At 35.8% G+C, this 20,390-nt stretch overlaps 1 protein-coding gene across 2 annotated transcripts in view; it reads right to left on the bottom strand.

The window, feature by feature from the left end:
* PDS5B (PDS5 cohesin associated factor B) overlaps nucleotides 1-20,390 on the bottom strand; it is a 97,908-nt gene that overhangs the window by 23,875 nt on the left and 53,643 nt on the right. For both annotated transcript variants that reach the window (XM_070749890.1, XM_070749892.1), the window contains exons 12-22: nucleotides 20,226-20,377; nucleotides 18,854-18,967; nucleotides 17,775-17,856; nucleotides 9,923-9,971; nucleotides 8,983-9,122; nucleotides 8,781-8,896; nucleotides 7,595-7,700; nucleotides 5,955-6,115; nucleotides 3,815-3,938; nucleotides 3,505-3,663; nucleotides 105-173 (exon numbers count right to left, since the gene is read on the bottom strand). In XM_070749890.1, coding sequence (XP_070605991.1) covers nucleotides 105-173; nucleotides 3,505-3,663; nucleotides 3,815-3,938; nucleotides 5,955-6,115; nucleotides 7,595-7,700; nucleotides 8,781-8,896; nucleotides 8,983-9,122; nucleotides 9,923-9,971; nucleotides 17,775-17,856; nucleotides 18,854-18,967; nucleotides 20,226-20,377 — 1,272 coding nt within the window. The remainder of the gene's footprint in view (nucleotides 1-104; nucleotides 174-3,504; nucleotides 3,664-3,814; nucleotides 3,939-5,954; nucleotides 6,116-7,594; nucleotides 7,701-8,780; nucleotides 8,897-8,982; nucleotides 9,123-9,922; nucleotides 9,972-17,774; nucleotides 17,857-18,853; nucleotides 18,968-20,225; nucleotides 20,378-20,390) is intronic.

The following is a 20,390-nucleotide window of genomic DNA, read 5'->3' as shown; positions in this document are numbered from 1 at the left end:
ATCCAAAAAGTAAATCAAAATGTGCTACTGTTATTACATCATGTTTTGAAAATAAGATTGAAACAGCACTTAATTATGAAAATATAAGTTTTTAATTAGTATACCTTTACAAGAGTCTCAGGAGAAACTTCTTCATCTGGCACCCATAGCTTAGTTGTTTTTTTTCCTGGCGTCTGAAACAAATTATATCAGTTGCTATTTTAGTATCATAAATGATATTTATACATTCTCCCTTGAAGACCACACAGCAAGGTTTACAGATAATTCCAAGCTTTTTTCAAAGTCTAAGAACTGTCCAATCATCTCCATAATATGTAAGCAGTCTCAATCAAAGCTGTTTTAGAAGGTGGGTATTTCAAGGACCAAAAAATTCTACTTTGTTCAGCTGCTTTGATAGTTTTAATGTTAGAGCTCCTAGACCTACAATAATTGTTATTGATTATAATAACTATTATTTTTTTGCAGCATTGCAGTATTATTTCTCTAGTTCATCTTGTAACACAGCTTTAATATTGATACATTATAGTCTCTAATTTAGGCAGAAATCAAAGTATTAAGGTGTTTGGTGTGAACATCTGCCCTTAAATAGCTTAGCATTTCTTTTTGGTTGGAGCAAACCAGTAAATATTTTAAAGATACTGAAACCTTACTAGGCTTTTTACTTTGATGATGAAAGTGAGTTTATTTTATTAAATTAATGATATTTGCATTTGATTTTTTTGGAATACCTTCTGAACAAGTTAATCTTAAAAAGGCTAATCCTCACTTCCTCCTAAAAGTAACAGGAGCAACAGAATATTACTTTTATAAGAAAACAGTGGATGGTGAAGACATGGAGTTTGCTGTGATGGAGAAACTAACAACTTTAATTAAAGAAAAAATGCTGACTGGTTTTAATACTGGATAGAAACCCCTTTTGGACTATTTCACAAAATAGAAAAAATGAAATTATGATATATGATTTTGATGGCTGGGAAGAAATAAAAAAATTAAAGTTGTGTTGTCACTTTAGAATAAGAGGGCAATTTGAATTTATACTTATAACTGATGTAAAAAAATCAAAAGTCATTTCTTTTTTCATTCTTCTGGCTTTGTTCTTTCTTTGCCTTTTCTCTTTCTGTAATTATTAGTTACTATGAGTTTTTATCTCGTTTAAAAATTCAATAAAGTTATCATAAAAAATAATATGGTATGTGAGATAATGTTCAGAGAATCTTAACCAATCTGGTGCCCTCCAGATAAAGTAGAAGGGATAACAGACATGACCAAAAGAACTGGTACTCTATTTTTAACCAAAGAATTCACATTTGACATAGAATAAATTGAAACTGACACAAATAAATGGCATCGATCATACTTTATTCATACAGCAAGCTTTTAATATATAACTAGACATATTCTTAAAAATTGAGGCAATAATTGCAAGCAGGCAATTTCTGAAGCTCTGAATAAGATCTCTACACTTCCCAACCAACAATATGTTCCACTCTCCTTCCACCTGCAAACTGTTCCTGTTGTCTTAGATTTGATGGCTCTTCACAACTGTGAGTTTCAGCTCTTTCCAAACATGTTCAGATCAGGGCACACAGCAGTATGCTTTAAAACACTCCAATGTTTAATTTTCAACTTCTTGGATTGTATTACAATTGTAGTCTTGGATGGTATTTTGGGTCAATATCCTGTCGGAAAAACTATGACTGAAAACTGGGCATTACGTTTCAAAATGCGGTGATAATCTTCATTGTACCCAGAAGATTCAAGGCACCCAGTGCTGGAGCAACCAATAACATTATGGAGCTTCTTCCAAATTTCATAGCAGGGACGGCATTTTCTTTACAACCATTGTTTTTCCCTTCTGTGAACATAAAGCTGCTGTGACTTACCAAAACGTATTAATTTTATTTCACCTCTCCAAAGGACATTGTTCTAGGATTGTGGGTTGTCAACATGCATTTTATTGGATTCCAGTCTGGAATGGGGTTTGAAAGTGGGGCGTTCCCAAGTTTGAAATTGTTAGTACTTGATGCATAGTTCTTGATCTTACAGTCAATAGCTTCTGTCCTGGAATTTTCCTTTGCTCTTACTCCTCCATTCAAACTATCCTTCTCTTCTATTGGGGATCAATTTTTTTCAGATGGCCATATCTAAAGAGGCAGATTACCATCTAAATCTCTTGATAACATTAATAACTGTGGTCAAAGGAACAGGAAGCTCTTTGAAAACAGTTTTGTAGCCTTTAACTTTACTATGCTTACTATTACCTTCTTCCTTTCCTCCTCAGATAACTCTCTGTTTTTCTTTCTCTTGTCCATGTTCATTGTGTTGCACACAATGACAAAAACATCTGAGTACTTTTCCTCATACAAACAGGCTGAATGACTGATTATGAAATTGAAGATACCTGTGACTGCAATTAAAGAGTCCATTAAGAGATCATTAAAACCCAATGGTGTTTTCATTTGTAAGGGTGCCAATAATTTAATCATGTTCATATTATTTTAATGGCAAATAGTATGTTAAGTTTCATATTCAAAACAAAGTGTGCCCTCAATGTCATAAAGAATAATATACAAATAGTTGTGGCAGTTTAAATTTACTTCATAGGAAATTGAGATTCTTTGGAGGAATAATAATAATAATAATTTATTAGATTTTTATGCCGCCCCTCTCCAAAGGAAAGTGGAAGATACCAATATTTTTGACCATGTCTGTATGTGAAGCCAAAACAATATGAAGTAATCAGGTGGTGGAAAGCTGGATTACAATAGATGGTGTGTGTGTGTCAAATTGGATTTCTTTGAGGGCCAATCAGCACTGTCGTTCTCTTCTGTGAGCAGGGAGGGAGGTGTTGCGACCTAAGCATCCTGCAGCACTTTGCTGGCCAAAATGGGGCATGAGGGTACACACAGCCACCCGAGCCTCATTTTCGTCCGTCATTTCCTGCAGCAGTCTGCCGGCCAAAAACAGCTACCTGGAAGTGTTGCAGGGCCTCCGCATGGCCTGTTTTTGGCCAGCAGAATGCTGCAGGAGGCCAGGGAGGCTGAAAATGGGCCATGCAGGGGCCACATGCCCCCCCAACACATTTTGGCTGGCAGAGGCACCACGGGCCAGTCCTTTTATATTTCCAGGCCAGTACCACAGGCCTTGAGTTTGACACCCCTTAAATAGATACTACTATAAGTTCACATTACTTAATATCATAGAGTTTATATACAAAATGTGTGCATCTATTTTTCTAGAAAAGGGGAAGAAATTGAATAAATAGGAGGAAAAAAATCTATTTTATATTTCTCAAGGAACTTATTACATTCTTCATTACCCTTCACAAGTTTACATTTTATGTAAGCTGAATACTAACCTAAGTAATCTTAGTATGTTGAATATACTAAGAACTGTATAGCTGTTTTTCTCTTGTTAAATGCACACAATATAATGTACAGTTTAGAGATATTTTATTATTTTTCACTGGGTTTTTTTTACTGCAAAAAGCAAAACAATTCTTACCCTGTCAGTCATTAACAAATCTTTAACTATAAATGTAGCCACCAAAGATTTCAGTGGAGCAGCAAACTGATCAGGTGCCAGCAAGGCTATGTGGCCAATGGAAACCAGTGGTGTAATCAGATGTTCCAGATTACTTGGATCGAGACTCTTATGTAGTGGCTAAAATATATAAATGATGGTAAATGTTAACATCAATATGCCCTTAAAGAGGAGTCAGCTGCAAGCATTTAAACATTTCAAACTATAAATCAAATTCTTCAGAATTTTCTACTATAAATGCACTATAGATATAAAATTAAAGACACAATACCTCAAATATCTGTGCGAATTGTGTTTCTTTACTGGAGAATATTGCATGGATGCAATGAATGGCGTACTTGGCCTGTCGAGGAGGACCTTTTTTAGCTTTATGTTGCAAAACTGGAAGCAAAGCTCTAGAGTTTTAAAAAAAAGCATAATTAATACTATATAAGTAGTTTTGTTTCATGAACTTGAACTATTGTATATTTAACTTGAATCTTTGTGTATTTAATTAGAATTTTGGTACAATAGGCTCTGTTTCTAACTATACGGGACTTCCTGCATTTGCAAACCAAAACTTCAAAAACCATCATACATAAGTACATAAATCAATTAATGAATGTAGGATGTATGAATCTGTTTGTTTAGTTTTTAACTGTGGGTTTTTTAGAATGCAATTTTATGTAGATTTCTAATATGCAGAAAAAGCAATTGCTGCCAACCTGCCTTCCATTGAGGACCTGTATGCTGCAGGAGTCAAAAAGAGGGCGGGGAAAATATTTACTGACCCTTCACATCTGGGACACAAACTGTTTCAGCTCCTACCCTCAAAACATCGCTACAGAGCACTGCACACCAAGACAACTAGACACAAGAACAGTTTTTTCCCGAATGCCATCACTCTACTAAACAAATAACTCCCTCAACACTGTCAGACTTTCTACTAAATCTGCACTTCTATTCTACTAGTTTTTCTCATCATTCCTATCACCCATTTCCTCCCCTGTTGACTGTATGACTGTAACTTGTTGCTTATATCCTAAGATTTTTATTAATATTGCCTCTTCATTGCTTATTTGACCCCTATGACAATCATTAAGTGTTGTACCACATGATTCTTGACAAATGTATATTTTATTTTATGTACACTGAGAGCATATGCACCAAGACAAATTCCTTGTGTGTCCAATCACACTTGGCCAATAAAAATTCTATTCTATTCTATTCTATTCTATTCTGTTGTCAGCCACCCTGAGTCTCAGGAGAAGGGCCGCATAGAAATCGAATGAATGAATAAATAAATAAATAATAATAAAGGCACCCTGAGTCTCCGGAAAGGGGCGGCATACAAATCTAATTAATAATAATAATAATAATAATAATAATAATAATAATAATAATAATAATAATATAAATAAATATAATTTGCTCCAGTTTATATGCCTTTCCAATCATAATGACTCTGTATCCAATATTGCACTTGCACATGGACAGCACCTCTCTTCCCGATTCTGTACAAACCTACTTTAACAAACCTGAATTGCTCAGGTTCCAAATCATTTCTTCTAAACCATTTTTGAAGCATCCACAATCCTAGTCTATAAAAAGCTCGTACATGCAACAATGCACTTACATTTTAACTACAATATCTAAAATCTGTGACAACATATCTAATTCCTAAAAATAACTTCATACAGAGGGAAATATTTCCTTCTTTTTAATTATCATCATTCTTCAGCATTAAAGACAATGCAAATTCCAGGAACAGAAGCATTAAGCAGTTAAAAAAATACAACGGTAAAGTGAAAGTTTCAGGACCCTCATCTTTCAAGAAAAACATTTAGGAATGCTACTATAAGTATACTTAAAATATACTTATTTGCTTAGTCTTCATCTAATGAGTGATGTGCTGGCCTAAACAACAGGAAACCACTTTAGTCTAGCTCCCTGCCTTAGGCTTGAAAGTCGTCTAGGTGACTTTGGGCCAATATGAGCCGGGGTGGCGCAGCAGGTAGAGTGCTGTACTGTAGGCCACTGAAGCTGATTGTAGATCTGAAGGTCAGCGGTTCAAATCTCATCACCGGCTCAAGGTTGACTCAGCCTTCCATCCTTCCGAGGTGGGTAAAATGAGGACCCGGATTGTGGGGGCAATATGCTGGCTATGTTAAGAAGTGCTATTGCTAACATGTTGTAAGCCGCCCTGAGTCTAAGAAGAAGGGCGGCATAAAAATTGAATGAATGAATGAATGAATGAATGAATAAAAGAATGAATGAATAAATAAATAAATAAATAAATAAATAAATAAATCACTCTCTCTCGGTCCAACCCACCTGACGAGGGAAAGATTATGTATGTTCACTGCCCTGAGTTATTTATAAAAAATAAATAAAACAGGACGGAATTCTAATAGAGTATAGAATTAACTCACGATCTGATGTGTAAAAAATTCTCCTCAATTCTGCTTCCTGTGTTCTTAAAAATCTGCAATGCAGCTTCAGCTACTTTTTCATCCTCCATTTTTAAACAGGCCAGGAGTGATTCAAATGTTTCAGCTGAATGGAATGAGATAGGGTGGGTAAACGAAAGAACCTGCAAGAGTAAGATTAAAATGGATTTTTAAATCATTCTTATGTTAACCTTGCCCGTGATGGCAAACTTTTGGGCACTCCATCCGGAAAAGGTTAGCCATCCCTGACCTATGCTGATATTTCATTGAATCAGTCTTGACAATTTTAACCTCTTCAACACATTATTTGGCTCAGTCTTTGTAAACAGCAATGACTTATCCCCAAAATTCATTAGTCGCACCTCAAACATTCAAAACAACTTAACCCAAATAGGCTTGACAGAAGACAACGTTGGAAAAGCACTATGCGACCTTAAACGTTCTCTATCAATTGGGCCTGATGGTCTATGTGCATACTTCCTAAAAAAGCTCTCCATAGCCATAGCTGAGCCAGTAAGCATAATCTTTTTAAAAATCATTCAGGATCAGCTCACCACCAAAGCTATGGTCGCAAACAATGGTAATCCCCACCTTCAAAAAAGGAGATACCAGCCTAGTTGAAAACTACAGACTAATCTCACTATGCTATGTCACATGCAGTCATGGAATCAATCATAAACCAATCAATTACCCTCCACCTAGAAACTAACAACCTACTCTCTAACGAACAATTTGGTTTCAGAAAAAAAATTACCTTGCAACCTGCAACTCCTTCACTGCAAATACATGGACTACACATCTTGATCAGGGCAAATCAACAGATGCAATTTACATTGACTTCTGTAAAGCCTTTCACTCAGTGGTTCATGACAAACTACTTCTAAAACTCAAATCCTACAGCATCTTAGGATCTCTCCATTGTTGGATAACTGCGTTCCTATCAAACAGACAACAAGTTGTCAAAATAGGGAGCGCCATATCTAATCTTGTTCCGGTTAAAAGCAGCGTACCCCAAGGCAGCGTACTTGGACCAACACACTTCATGCTCTATATAAATGACCTTTGTGATCACATTACAAGCAGCTGTGTTCTCTTCGCTGATGATCTAAATATTTTCAACACCACCGATAACACAGCTATTCTCCAGGAAGACCTTGACCATATGTCTGAACGGTCAAACATCTGGCAACTCCAAATCTCAACCCAAAAATGCTCTGTCCTACACATTTGCAAAAAGAATCAGAACACCAAATACAAGCTGAATAAACAAGACCTTACAGACAACCCTCACTCCATAAGACCTTGGAATACTCATATCAAATGACCTAAGTGCCAAAACCCACTGCAACAACATCGCCAAAAAGGCCTCAAGAGTTGCTAACCTAATCCTACATAGCTTCTGTTCTGGTAATCTCACACTATCAACCAAAGCATACAAAACTTTTGCCTGATCGATCAAATACATCCCAGCTGCCTAAAACCCACACTTAACTTCAGAATTACTTCCTTTTCTTGTCCATCATTTCATGAAAGTCACTATTATTATACTTAGTTTTTTCTAAAAGTAAAAAAAGATAAAACAGAAAAAGTATTGCAATAGTGTTTTCTATAGAAAAAATTACCTTAAGCAATTCAAGACCTGCTCTGATTGCCAGATCAGTAGGGACACCTTCATCTTCATCATCTGCTGTTCCGTCTATGGATTTGTTTACTTGTTTAATAAGGGCACTAATAAAGGAAATGATAAAGAATCATGTTGGACATTCCATTTAAATGTGATAATGTGTAAGCAGTATATTTGAGCCAGAGACATTTTTCCTTTAATAAAGCAATAGCACGTATTTAAGATATACATTTTTCTTCTCATTAATACTGTTGTAATCATTCAGTTATGTTATGCTTAGTAAGATGCTGAGTGATAGCATCTGTTTTCTTTAATTTTCTTGTCTGGTATGAAATAAGGTGTCATTACAACCAAATTCAAACATCTTTCCATAGTAAATACAGTCTCTAGCAATCAGCAACCAAATGTTTTTCTCTTTCTTGATTAAGCTTTTTCTTCCCCTTCGTACTTTGATAATAAATGAAATAAGGTTAGGAAAGGAAAGTAAGGAATCAAAAGCCTTCAATTAATGTCAAGAATACGTTCACCCCCCAAATTTTCCCAATACAGTGATACCTCGTCTTACGAACTTAATTGGTTCCAGGAGGAGGTTTGTAAGGCAAAAAGTTCGTAAGACGAAACAATGTTTCCCATAGAAAACAATGTAAAATGGATCAATGAGTGCAAGGGGGGAAAAAATGCAAAACCGGCACTCTGCTGGGCGCTGCTGCCTGGCTGTCACCTTTTGAAACAGCCAGGCGCTTCTTGCCGTTCTCCTGAACGCCGAACCCGAAAAGTTGGGTAAAAGTTTGGGTTCGGGAGGCCGCCGAGAAGCGCCGCTGCCCGGCTGTCACCTTTATCGGCTGAACCCGAACACCGAACCCGAACTTTTGACGAACTTCCGGGTTTGGCGTTCACGTCAGCGGGTTCGTAAGGCGGAAAAAGTTCGTAAGAAGAGGCACAAAAATCCCGAACCCCGGGTTTGTATCACGAAAAGTTCGTAAGACGAGGGGTTCATATCACGAGGTACTACTGTAGTTTCCTTCTCTAATTACTTGGGTTACTTTTTGCCACATCCTATAACACACATTACAATATAAGATTCAATGGAGAGAACACTACAGCATCTTAATTTAAGCACTTTTATAGAATGTATTTTCTTGGTTTAATTTTATTTTAATTCCAACATAAGTGAAAAGAAATACCTGATGGATTCGGTGTCAATGTGCACAGGAGCTATCCTCTCTAAAAGGAACCTAATCATTTCCAAAAAAGGGTTTGTAGGTTGCTTGGGATTGCCTAACTTCTTTGTAATTTCACGCTGCAATAATAATTAGGAGCACATTAGAAAACAGACAATTTAATAAGCCCAAATATTGCAAGTTATATTTTAACATATATTCTTACCACACATCCTTCAGCTTGCTTGCATGAACAAGTTGGGCTAACAAGCATTTCCAACTGGTGTTTTATTTTGTCGTCATCTTCCAGAACTTGAGTGAATTTTTTCATGAAATCCTGTGCTTTGCCAGGATCTGGCAAATTTCCTTTATGGGAATAAAAAAAGTTCAACAGAAAGCTAATAATCAAATAAAGCTTTTCTAGTATAAGTGGCATCATTTACTGATAGAATACAACATAAAAGTAAATCAATAGAAGGAACAAAGCACATATATGTATATAAATTATATCTTAATTATTTAGCTATTTCATAAAGTGACGTGTAAACAGTTTCATAGAGTGTAAGACAAGAAAAAGATTCTTGTGCTTTTAAAGTTTTTGCCACATAGCAAGCAGAAATAAAGTTCCATGCTTTGGGTTGTATGTGATTGAAGCAGCATGAATACGTAAATAAAAAAGATGAGAATGGATTATACAAACAGAAAATATATTTTGTTAGATTATAAATAATCCCACAGCCCTGTGGGCAGATGGGGCAAGCTATCATAACATTTAAAAAATGCTGAAATACTTTTTCCTAGCAGAATTTAACTAATGTATTGCTATCTAGTATTTCTCTGCCATTGTTAAAAAATACATAACAGATCTACATAGCTTTAGCATAATAGATCTACATAGCTTCATTATATTCAAATCTGAACACAATGTTGAATATCTTTAATAATTCCAAACAAACTAAGGAAGGCGAATTTTCAATTAAACCAATCAAAAAATGAATCTTATTAATGTTTTAATATATTAATGTACTAGGTTGCAAGACAATATTTTATTCAACTTGCTTTAATCCGTTTCAAAGGTAACTTGCTCAGGAAAAAACAGACTAAAGCATCAATATATAAGTAATATTTTCTCAAATATTAAGCTTAAAATATAGAAAAAAACTTACTTGTTATTACCATCAGTTTGGAAAATATAGCTTTACTGCTGGCATCTGACTGAAAATTTAAAAAAGGTCTTCAATGACAAGCTTTATAAAGCAATTCAATACTTTACACATTTCAGTAATAGGTAAGATAATTCCTTTATATTAATATATATACGTTATACAGAACTAGAAGTATGTCATAATTTAATTTAATCTATTGTATACAGTGTTCCCTCAATTTTCGCGGGTTCAAACTTCGCGAAAAGTCTATACCACGGTTTTTCAAAAATATTAATTAAAAAATATTTTGTGGTTTTTTCCCCTATACCACAGTTCCACCTTTAATAAATATTTTTAATAAACTTTAATAAATAAACATGGTGAGTAATAATCTAAATGGTTGCTAAGAGAATGGGAAATTGTAATTTAGGGGTTTCAAGTGTTAAGGGAAGGCTTGTGATACTGTTCATAGCCAAAAATAGTGTATTTACTTCCAAATCTCTACTTCGCGGAAATTCGACTTTCGCGGGCGGTCTCAGAATGCATCCCCCGCGAAAATTGAGGGAACACTGTATTTTCAAGTGAACCAGACAATTGTGCATTTGTAATTTATACAACATAAATTATTTTTACTGAAATTTTGAAAAACAGTTTTTAGCTCAAGAAATAGCAGAAAATATATATCGTATTCATTAATAATTTTTACATCATTTCAACAGACGCCAACAGTCTCACCTTTTTTATAAAAAGTAACAAAAGCAAACAATAAAACATGTATTTATTTAAAGCAAGATGCATATGTTACGTATACAATGCTGAAAAATTACACCAAACCCCCCCCCATCTTGAACTGAATCTTGACTTTTAATAAGTATACCTATGTGGTTTACTTGGCACCATTATGGGAGTAGTTTGCCTATGACTTTTTCTGAATGACAGCCTATAGCCTTGGAGTTTCCCCAACCAATCCTGCTTAGTTTCTGAGATTAGCAAAGGTCAGCTAGGTGCTGCCACCTATTGAATCAAAGGCTTTTAAAAATGCTGAAAACCATGGTAAAATTTCATTAATGTCACTGATGGGAAACACAGGAAGAAATATATAAAACAATACATGGATCAGATGGATTTATCATACAAAATGAACCCAAATAAAGTTAAAATTCTGACAAAAAGCAAAACCTTTCTGCCTAAGCAGTGATTCTGGATTTTCCAATTCTGGGAACTGACATTTATACATCTTAAAAGTTGCCACGGTTGAGAAACATTGCCATGAAGCATGCTACTGCACCTTCTAACCACTGAAGATCTACAGCTAGTTAAAGAATTCTGATTGACAGGATCCAGAGCCTTCTCTGCTGTTACCCAACCCTATGGAATATTCTTCCTCCAGAGCTGAGGCTGGCTCCTACCCTCCTAGCCTTCTGAACAGGAATTAAAATATGGCCCTGCTGTAGAGCATGGGGAGCTCAGAGGAGGACATAGCCGTTCGTTAGTCAGAGCACCCCAATTCTGTTTTTAAATTAATTTTAATAGTGCTTAATCATTATCCTTTTCTATGGAGATTCTCAGTCATCCAGGTCATGGTTGTCCCAAAGATGCCTTTACAAGTGACAACTTTGTAATTCCTCCATTTCGCTTCTCATCCAAGGAGCTTCTTGATGACCGCCTTCTGCTGCACGAATCCCAGCGACCAGTTAGGTCCCACAGAGTGGGTCTTCTCCGGGTCCATTAACTAAACAATGCTGCTTGGCGGGACCCAGGGGAAGAGCCTTCTCTGTGGTGGCCCCGGCCCTCTGGAACCAACTCCCCCCAGAGATTAGAATTGCCCCCACCCTCCTTGCCTTTCGTAAGCTACTTAAAACCCACCTCTGCCGCCAGGCATGGGGGAACTGAGATACTCTTTCCCCCTAGGCCGTTACAATTTTATGCATGGTATGTCTGTATGTCTGTTTGGTTTTTATTATAATGGGTTTTTAATTGTTTTTAGTATTGGATTATTATTATATGCTGTCTTATTGTTGTTGTTAGCCGCCCCGAGTCTTCGGAGAGGGGCGGCATACAAACCCAATAAATGAATGAATGAATGAATGAATAAATTAATTAATTAAATGTCTTAAAAGAAAAACAAAGAATGTCCAGTTGCCTCTTGAAAGAGCATATTTGGGGTAATCGTTATCATTGTCTACTTATATAATTTTAACTTTTATATATTCTTTTTATATTTTAACATTTTATTGTACAGTGCCCACAGCCCCTCTCTGAGGAAGATCAGCAACTCATGAATATGGAAAACCAATCAATCAATCAATCAATCAGTAAATAAATAAACAAATACGGAAAAATACCAGCATTGTTAAAAAGTATTTAAAAACAGTTTGAATTGAAAACCCAGTTTTTCCTACTATGAATATTTCTAGAATAAAAAAAGTATAATGATTTATTATTTATTCACATATATTTATTTATTTCATCAAATAAATTTATATACTAATCTATCTCACAGTCATGACTATGGGTGGCATACTGTAAAACAATCCATTAAAAGAAATATAAAACAACAATTAAAAACAATATAAATACAAATATAAATAAAACTGTGAGGGAATGGACTAACATTCTACAGTGTAATCATCTCACGAGCTCCCTATAATTTTTGAATCTCCAATGTCAATAGCATAATATATATGGTAAAGCAGAGGTGGTATTCAGCAGGTTCTGACCAGTTCTGGAGAACTTGTAACAGAATTTTTTAGTTCGGAGAACCGGTAAATACCACCTCTGACTATTCTCTGTCTCCTAAATCCCAACTGATCTGGAGGAAACGGGGCTTTTGCAGTACCCTTCCTCTGGAGTGAGGTGGGAATGGAGATTTTACAGTATCTTTCCCCTGCCACGCCCACTAAGCCATGCCCATAGAACCATCAGTAAAAAACAAATGTGGCAACCAAGAGGAAAAAAGATGTGTAGATTATCAAACCTGGAAATCAAACATGCAGCAATAGGAAAATTAATTACACACACACACACACACACACACACACACAGAGCAGTAGTCTAACTAAATTTAAGCAAGAAGGGCTTCCATATATTGCATGGCACATAATAAGGCAAACTTATTTAAAGTAGGGTTTTAAGCAGTAAGGTAAATATGAAAAAAAAATCAAAATAGTATACTTTCAGTAGTATGTTAAGATACTACATAATAAATGAATTTTCATTCTACTAAATAAAGTTCTAGAGTCAAAAATATCTTGGGACTCTGCAACACAAATGCAACACAATTCTAATAACTCATTGAGTTTTTTCACACTCTTTTTAGCTGTATATATTGTACTATTACAAAAGCTCAAATAATCCCCCACCCCCACCCGGAAAAATGATGGCTATGTAATTATGGTGGAAATTAACTCCTTGATTAACTGGGGATGCTGGGAACATGCTATTTAGTCAGAATACCGTAGAGCGATCAATTTACAGTTTAGCTGATATGATCAGTAGCAGAAAGCTGTTGGGATTTGTTATAATATCTTGCCTAACCAGATTGGTATTAAATTTCTCAAAATGTTAAAGTTTAAATATACTGAGGAATGTACTCTGTTTTCATATTTTCTGCCAGTAGAAAAAGATAAAAGATACTATTTCTAGTGCAATTTTTAATGTTTTGGGAGCATGAGTTAACCTGCAGAACTGCCTAACAATACAGACCACCGTAAAAAGCCTATAAATCCTGAACTTGTAATAGGAAAGGATACGTCTACAAAGTCTTACAGGGGATTAAACATAAATGGGGTAGTTTCTTGAAATTAAATTCTATTTCTTATCAGAAAAAAACAGACAAAATAAAGCATGATTATCTGTCAAAATTCTGCATGATCTGCTTTAAAGACTTTCAGAGATAATTTAGGTAAACTACTTCATGGATTCTGCTGCTTTAACAGGCTGTAGGACATCAAATATTTTTGACATTTCTATAGCCCTTGATAGGCTCAGGAACATGATAAATGTGAAAATATTCCACATATTACTTTTCATCTTTGAATCCATAACAAATCTCCTTAATGTGAGCTAAGCAATATATTTCAACATCTATGATTCAATGTGTAAACATACAAATGCATATATGTGCTTTCACAAATTAAAAATATCCTACTATGACTTGACATCATCTGACTGTAAATATTCTTAACACAGAAATAATACATATCAGATTCAATATTAGGAAATAAAATGAATAAGGACAGTTTTATTTTACTGCTGACGTGTAGATGAAATGTATTACTCTGAAACTAATCCAAGATCTGTTTCAATCATATTCTCAAAACTTATTGAAAATCCTTGTTTAATGTGTAGTTCTTTATGGAAATTCTGTAGACACTTTCTACTGGATTATATTAAAGTTCTAATATAGCATCCCAATTATTATTATAAACAGTGGTAAAATTCAATTTTTTAAAGTACCATTTTTGCAGGCATGGCTTGGTGGGCATGGCAGGGGAAGGATATGGCAAAATCTCCATTACTTCCCCACTCCAGGGGAAGGATAGATAGATAGATAGATAGATAGATAGATAGATAGATAGATAGATAGATAGATAGATAGATATTTATTTGTATGCCGCCCCTCTACGAAGACTCGGGGCGGCTAACAACAATAAAAAAGACAATGTAACAAATCTAATATTAAAAAATAATCTAAAAAACCCCAATTTAAGAGACCAATCATACAAACAAGCATACCATGTATAAATTCTATAAGCCTAGGGGGAAGGGAAAAAATTTCAATTCCCCCATGCCTGACGACAGAGGTGGGTTTTAAGGAGCTTGCGAAAGGCAAGGAGGGTGGGCGCAACTCTGATATCTGGGGGGAGCTGGTTCCAGAGGGTCGGGGCCGCCACAGAGAAGGCTCTTCTCCTGGGTCCCGCCAAATGACATTGTTTAGTCGATGTGACCCGGAGAAGGCCAACTCTGTGGGACCTAACTGGTCGCTGGGATTTATGCGGCAGAAGGCGGTCCCGGAGATATTCTGGTCCGGTGCCATGAAGGGTTTTATAGGTCATAACCAACACTTTGAATTGTGACCGGAAATTGATTGGCAACCAATGCAAACTGCGGAGTGTTGGTGTAACATGGGCATGCCTTGGGAAGCCCATGATTGCTCTCCCAGCTGCAAAATCCCCATTCCCTCCCCACTCTGGGGTCAGCCAGAGATTGTATTTGCCAGTTCTCTGAACTACTCAAAATTTCCATTATCGGTTCTCCAGAACCTATTGGATTTCACTCCTGGTTATAAATCTGAACCCTGATAGTTTTCAAGCTACAAGAGTTATTGAGACTGGATTTTCTGTTGCCAACGATGCAGTTCAACAGCACAATGTCACATGACTGCATTGCTTAGTTACGGCAATCCCAGCAGTCCCTATTGCTGCTGTTAACCAAATCCCACTGATTGTTAAGTGGGGGGCCCCACATGATCCAAGCCATTATCAGACCCGGGTTTTAGTAAGGTAAAGGTCTGCCTCCCCTTCAACGTCTTCTACCCACCTATATTAAAATATCCTCAGCACTTCTCAGCAGTGACACTGGGACTGAAATAAAGGCCAGAATGTCAGCACAGCCACCACCAAGGATTACTACCTCAACTCCCACACCGCAGCCGGTCAACCAAGCACCACAGTGGAAAGTTCTAATCATCCTGTGCTCTGCATGTCCTGCCATGATCAGCTAACTTTCTTTGTCATTTTCCTATTGCTGACAAAGAACATCTGACCTGGACCAATGTGAGGCAGGTGTTGGCCATGCCAAGTTTTCTTCCCGACATAGGCAGTGCTGTTCTCCAAATAGTGCACATCATTCTTGTAACGCTTTGTCAGGCTTTTGAGGCCTTCTGAAACCTCACAAGAAGACTGCACCTACCATTCCCCAAATTGCCAGTGTTGTTCTTGTAATACTTCAGAAAGCCTTTGTAAAACTTCTACAGCCTTCTGAAAAATTAGAAGGATGGCATCCATGATTTGGAGAATGGAAGGTGCAAATATTGCTTGAAATTTCAAAAGGGCTCAGAATCTTACAAAGCAGACAATTTGCCAAGGGCTGCCATGGTGCAGGGTGACCAAAAGAGTAGAGTTGGGAGGGTGGGAATAGTAAGGTGCTGTAGTTAAAGGGTCTCTGTGGTTCTAAGTATGGGCCGGCTTTGATTACATGACCACGACTGTAACTTCAGAGACTGGGTATAAAGTTCCATGCATTCGGCATCACCCTAACTTGAAATAGTCATAAATGAAAATTTATGGACTTTAAAGGGACATTTCCTATTTTATTAGTGGCAAAATGCTGATAATCAGATGAAAGTTATAGTGACAACAGTCCAGCTACATGTGAAGAACCCCCCCCCAAAAAATTATATATGGATTAAGCCATTTTTTAAAAAATAAGTTTAGTCTAGTGTGGTGATGGCAAACTTTTTTCCTTCAGGATCTAAAAGTGCTTGTGCGTATGCGTGCGACAGCACACACACACACGTGCCAACACTCATAATGCAACGTTCCCACAGGCCCTGCCCTTGCGCCTGCACATATGACACCCACGATCCACATGCCATCATGCTTAGTTCCAGGAGGCTTCCTTGAAGCCTCCTGGAACTAAAAATGAGCTGCAGGGGGGGACTGCCACATCCCCCACACTCTGTTTTTGCACTAGCAGGCTTCCCTGAAGCCTCCTGGAACTAAAAACTGCACCTCCCATGTCCTACATGCACGAGACCCCCCTCCGCGACCCCCCCATGCATACATGACCCCCATCGCACCCCCACACATGCATGTCTTCCAGCAGAGACCCGAAAATCAGCTAGCCAGTGGGAAGAGAGTGGGCATGTGCAGTGGAGCTGACCTGGAACATCGGCTTGCTTGCCTGGAGAGATGGCTCTGCGTGCCACCTGTGGCACGCTTGCCATAGGTTCGCCACCAGGTTTTTCTCCAAAGGGTGGGAAGGGAAAGAACAGACAGCTTGAAAACTGGTATAGGTTTTCTTAAGCTGGCATTATTTCTAGCCATTTACACATGAGAGACAAGCAACTGAAGACTGGAGTGTAAAAAAAACCCCTATTTTATTTAGAATTTGAACCTCTTATCTTCTTGGTCCTACGTTAAAGTTTTTTTTAAATATAGCTTGGCTGTTTGAAAATAATTCTTAAGACAGGTCTTTCAAAGAAGATCAGGCCATACCAAGCAGAAAAAAAATGCAACATATCAATATTCATTGAAACATAATATATTGGGGGCTGGTTTGTCATTCCCTAATGATGAGTGCCATATTATAAAGCATCTCTATTTTATAGCACAAATTGGATATGCTTACAAAAGGTCTGTGAGAGAAGCCTTGTTTATATAAAAATGGCTTCCATGGAGAGAATATCCTTTATCAGAAAATAAATAATTCCCCAGGATGCTCTTGCTACTGCAGAGAATCTTATATTGAGATGAACGTCTTTGTTGAAGAGAGATATAACATTGGAGGCAGAGGTGTTGTTTTACATCATTCTATGTAATTTTCAGGGCAAGGACATCAAAGAGACATTGGTTGCAATTTGCTGCCTAGATTTTTACCTGTTTATTTATTCATCTGTAAACTGCCTTAAGGATGAAAAAACATGATATTAAACTAAGTCAAAAATATAAAATGGGCTTAAACGAATTTCCCACAAAATTAAGTACACTAAAATTATTTCAAGTATTTAGGACATATAGCACAGTTTCACTTACATATTATCATTTTTTTAAAAAATCAGAAAGTATTCCTTCTGTCATTGAAATAAAATTCAAGCTGAAGTCTTGAAAATATTAGTGACATATAAAATTTCACAAGGAAATGAACCTACCTTTGTTTGTTTGATTAAATCAACCAAATCTTTTACTTGAAGCCGCAGTAAATTTTGACATTTCCACATTTCATTCAATGCCCTAATCATAAAAATAACAAAGTATAAGCAATAAGTCATCTTTGCAACTGACTAGAACTTATAAATTTCGTAAGTGAGAAACTCTTCCTGTTGTTGCTAAGCAATGTGGTCCCATGATGTCATGCTTTACAACTGGACTGAAATCCAGTCCATGTTTTCAATGTAACTTGAGGACTATATGTACTACAGATACTAGATAAAAACACACTTGTCCTTAATTTCATTCACTACCAAACTCTTTTTAGATGTTGTCTGGTAGGTTCAACATATGTTGAATTGCTGCTCCCATAATACTGTAGCTAGTGATATAAAACCATGTACAAGAAGTATTATTGGGTCCGAGGATTCTACTGCCAAATAATAAATACTACCATCTTTTGGGGCTTATAAATTTAACTAGACAAGAAAATAATTAATAGCTTTAGGGTTTTTTAACTTACAGGCAAATATGATATCTAGAATCAACTAAAGGTTTTGGAACAACGTGGTCCTTAATTGAGGACTACCTATAAGGCACTTATGCTACCAATTATGCTACCAATTAAAGAATAATAATAAACAGCTGCTATTTTAAATACATAAGTGAATTCAACTGAAATGAAGAAGTGGGCTATATGAAAGTGCATGTGTTCACTGTTGCAACATACCCCCCATTGGCAAAAACAGATTTTCCATCTACCACCGTTTTCTACCACTTGCCTCCTTCCAAATCTATGCATAACTAGTAATGTTGAATAGAAAATTAAAGAGGTGGAAAGAGATTTTTTTAAAACTTGGAAAGATAAGGGCACGATGCGGATATATTATACTTTTCATGAAGCATTTTATTTACTAATAAGAACTAAAAATTTACTTCCAAATAGAAAATATAAGAAACAATTGAAAACCAAGATGAAGGCCTTTGTAAAAGTAATTGGCTTTAATCTATATTTGTCTTAATGAAAATTATCAATTATATTTGCAATGAAAATATTTCATATCTGTAACTGAATACATACTTAACAGCATTAGAATCAAGTGTTGCGTAAAGATAGTATAAGCATTTCATTCTTTCATTTGTTTCCAAATTGTGTGGAACCATATACTGAGCAAAGATTCGTTCTACCAGCAATCTAAAAAGAAATTACCAATAACAAGTTTCAGAAAAAAATATCAAAATTAATCTTAAAGTCAAAACGTAGGACATGATCAACTGCAATGGGGACAATGCAATGGAAGTGGTTGAATAATAACAGATCCCACCCACCCCTATTCCACCCCATGTGTCTTGGTTTTAATGGCTGATTTAACTTTTTATGTTTTAATTGTATATGTGATTATAAGCTGCCCAGAGATATCCTCAAGTAAGATGGGCAGCCGGTAAAATTTATAAACAAACAAACAAACAAGATCAATTTGATCATTTTCTTTATAGAAGAATGAAAAGAATTCAATTAAGATTTAATTGAATTATATACATTCTTTTATAAAGAAAATGATTAATCAAAATTTACAAAATTGAAGCAGCTATATCCCACTAAATTATTTTGCATGCAACAAATGAATGAATTTTAATTTCCATATGTTTTGTTATAAATACATATCATAGCTACAGTAATCCAGTATTGTTCGGGACCTAGTTCGGGCATAAGGGAAATTGCATTAACTTGTAGAATTTGCTTGTATAAGTTACAGCAATTTTCAACTTAAATAGCATGAAAAAGGGATTGGATAAAATTAACGGATACCAGTCAGCAATGGTTATTATTCTAGTCCTAATGCCTTAGGGGCCCTCATTTTTCCCATTTTCACTCAACAATTAAAATTTATTTTTTCTAAATTAGCCACACTTCTCAAAGATTTTAGGAGTGAATAAATTTGGGTTTTTTAAAGCTATTGTCAAATAATGATTTTATTGAATTTCAAATTCTGACTTATTTCAAAATCATTTCAACAACAGAGTTAAAATACATTATAGAGTTGCTTCAAACGTAAATTGAAAAATAATATAAATTTATAACTCTGATATTACAGCACACAAGCTCCGAGTTTGGACAACCTAGTTAATACAATTAAAAACCTTAAAAATTCTATTGTATAATTCAGGTGTATTGATTTAAACAAAGATTGTACATAGATTTAGAACAGCATTATAATATCTCAGAGCATATCATGAGTCCAGAGATTTACTTTAATAATGTCTAGTTTCTAGAATTCTAAAATAGGTGATCATGCAATGTTCAGAATAAATAAATGAAATGAATTAAATGACCTCCTGACCTCCTAGAATATTTCTTCCTGCATTATATCTCACTTTTTCTTTTTTGTCATTGTTTTCCAAACTTTGGGATAGAAGTTTCTTTTTTATGTAAAAAACTGAAGCTAACTTACCGATCATCAATACTGTTTTGGTAATATATATGTAATAATTTGTCCTTAATCCAAGCAATTTGTTTAGCAGCTTCTTTTCCAGCTTCTGATTGTAAAGAATATTTCTTGTATATCTGTGCAAGTCCCATCATAGCTTCTTTTCTCACCCTCCACTAAAATAATAAT

The sequence above is a fragment of the Erythrolamprus reginae genome, chromosome 4 (assembly GCF_031021105.1).
Source record: "Erythrolamprus reginae isolate rEryReg1 chromosome 4, rEryReg1.hap1, whole genome shotgun sequence".
In the NCBI taxonomy this organism is placed as follows: Eukaryota; Metazoa; Chordata; class Lepidosauria; order Squamata; family Dipsadidae; genus Erythrolamprus; species Erythrolamprus reginae.
Note: the sequence above shows the minus strand (reverse complement) of the source record. Positions and strands in the feature narration are given on the sequence as shown.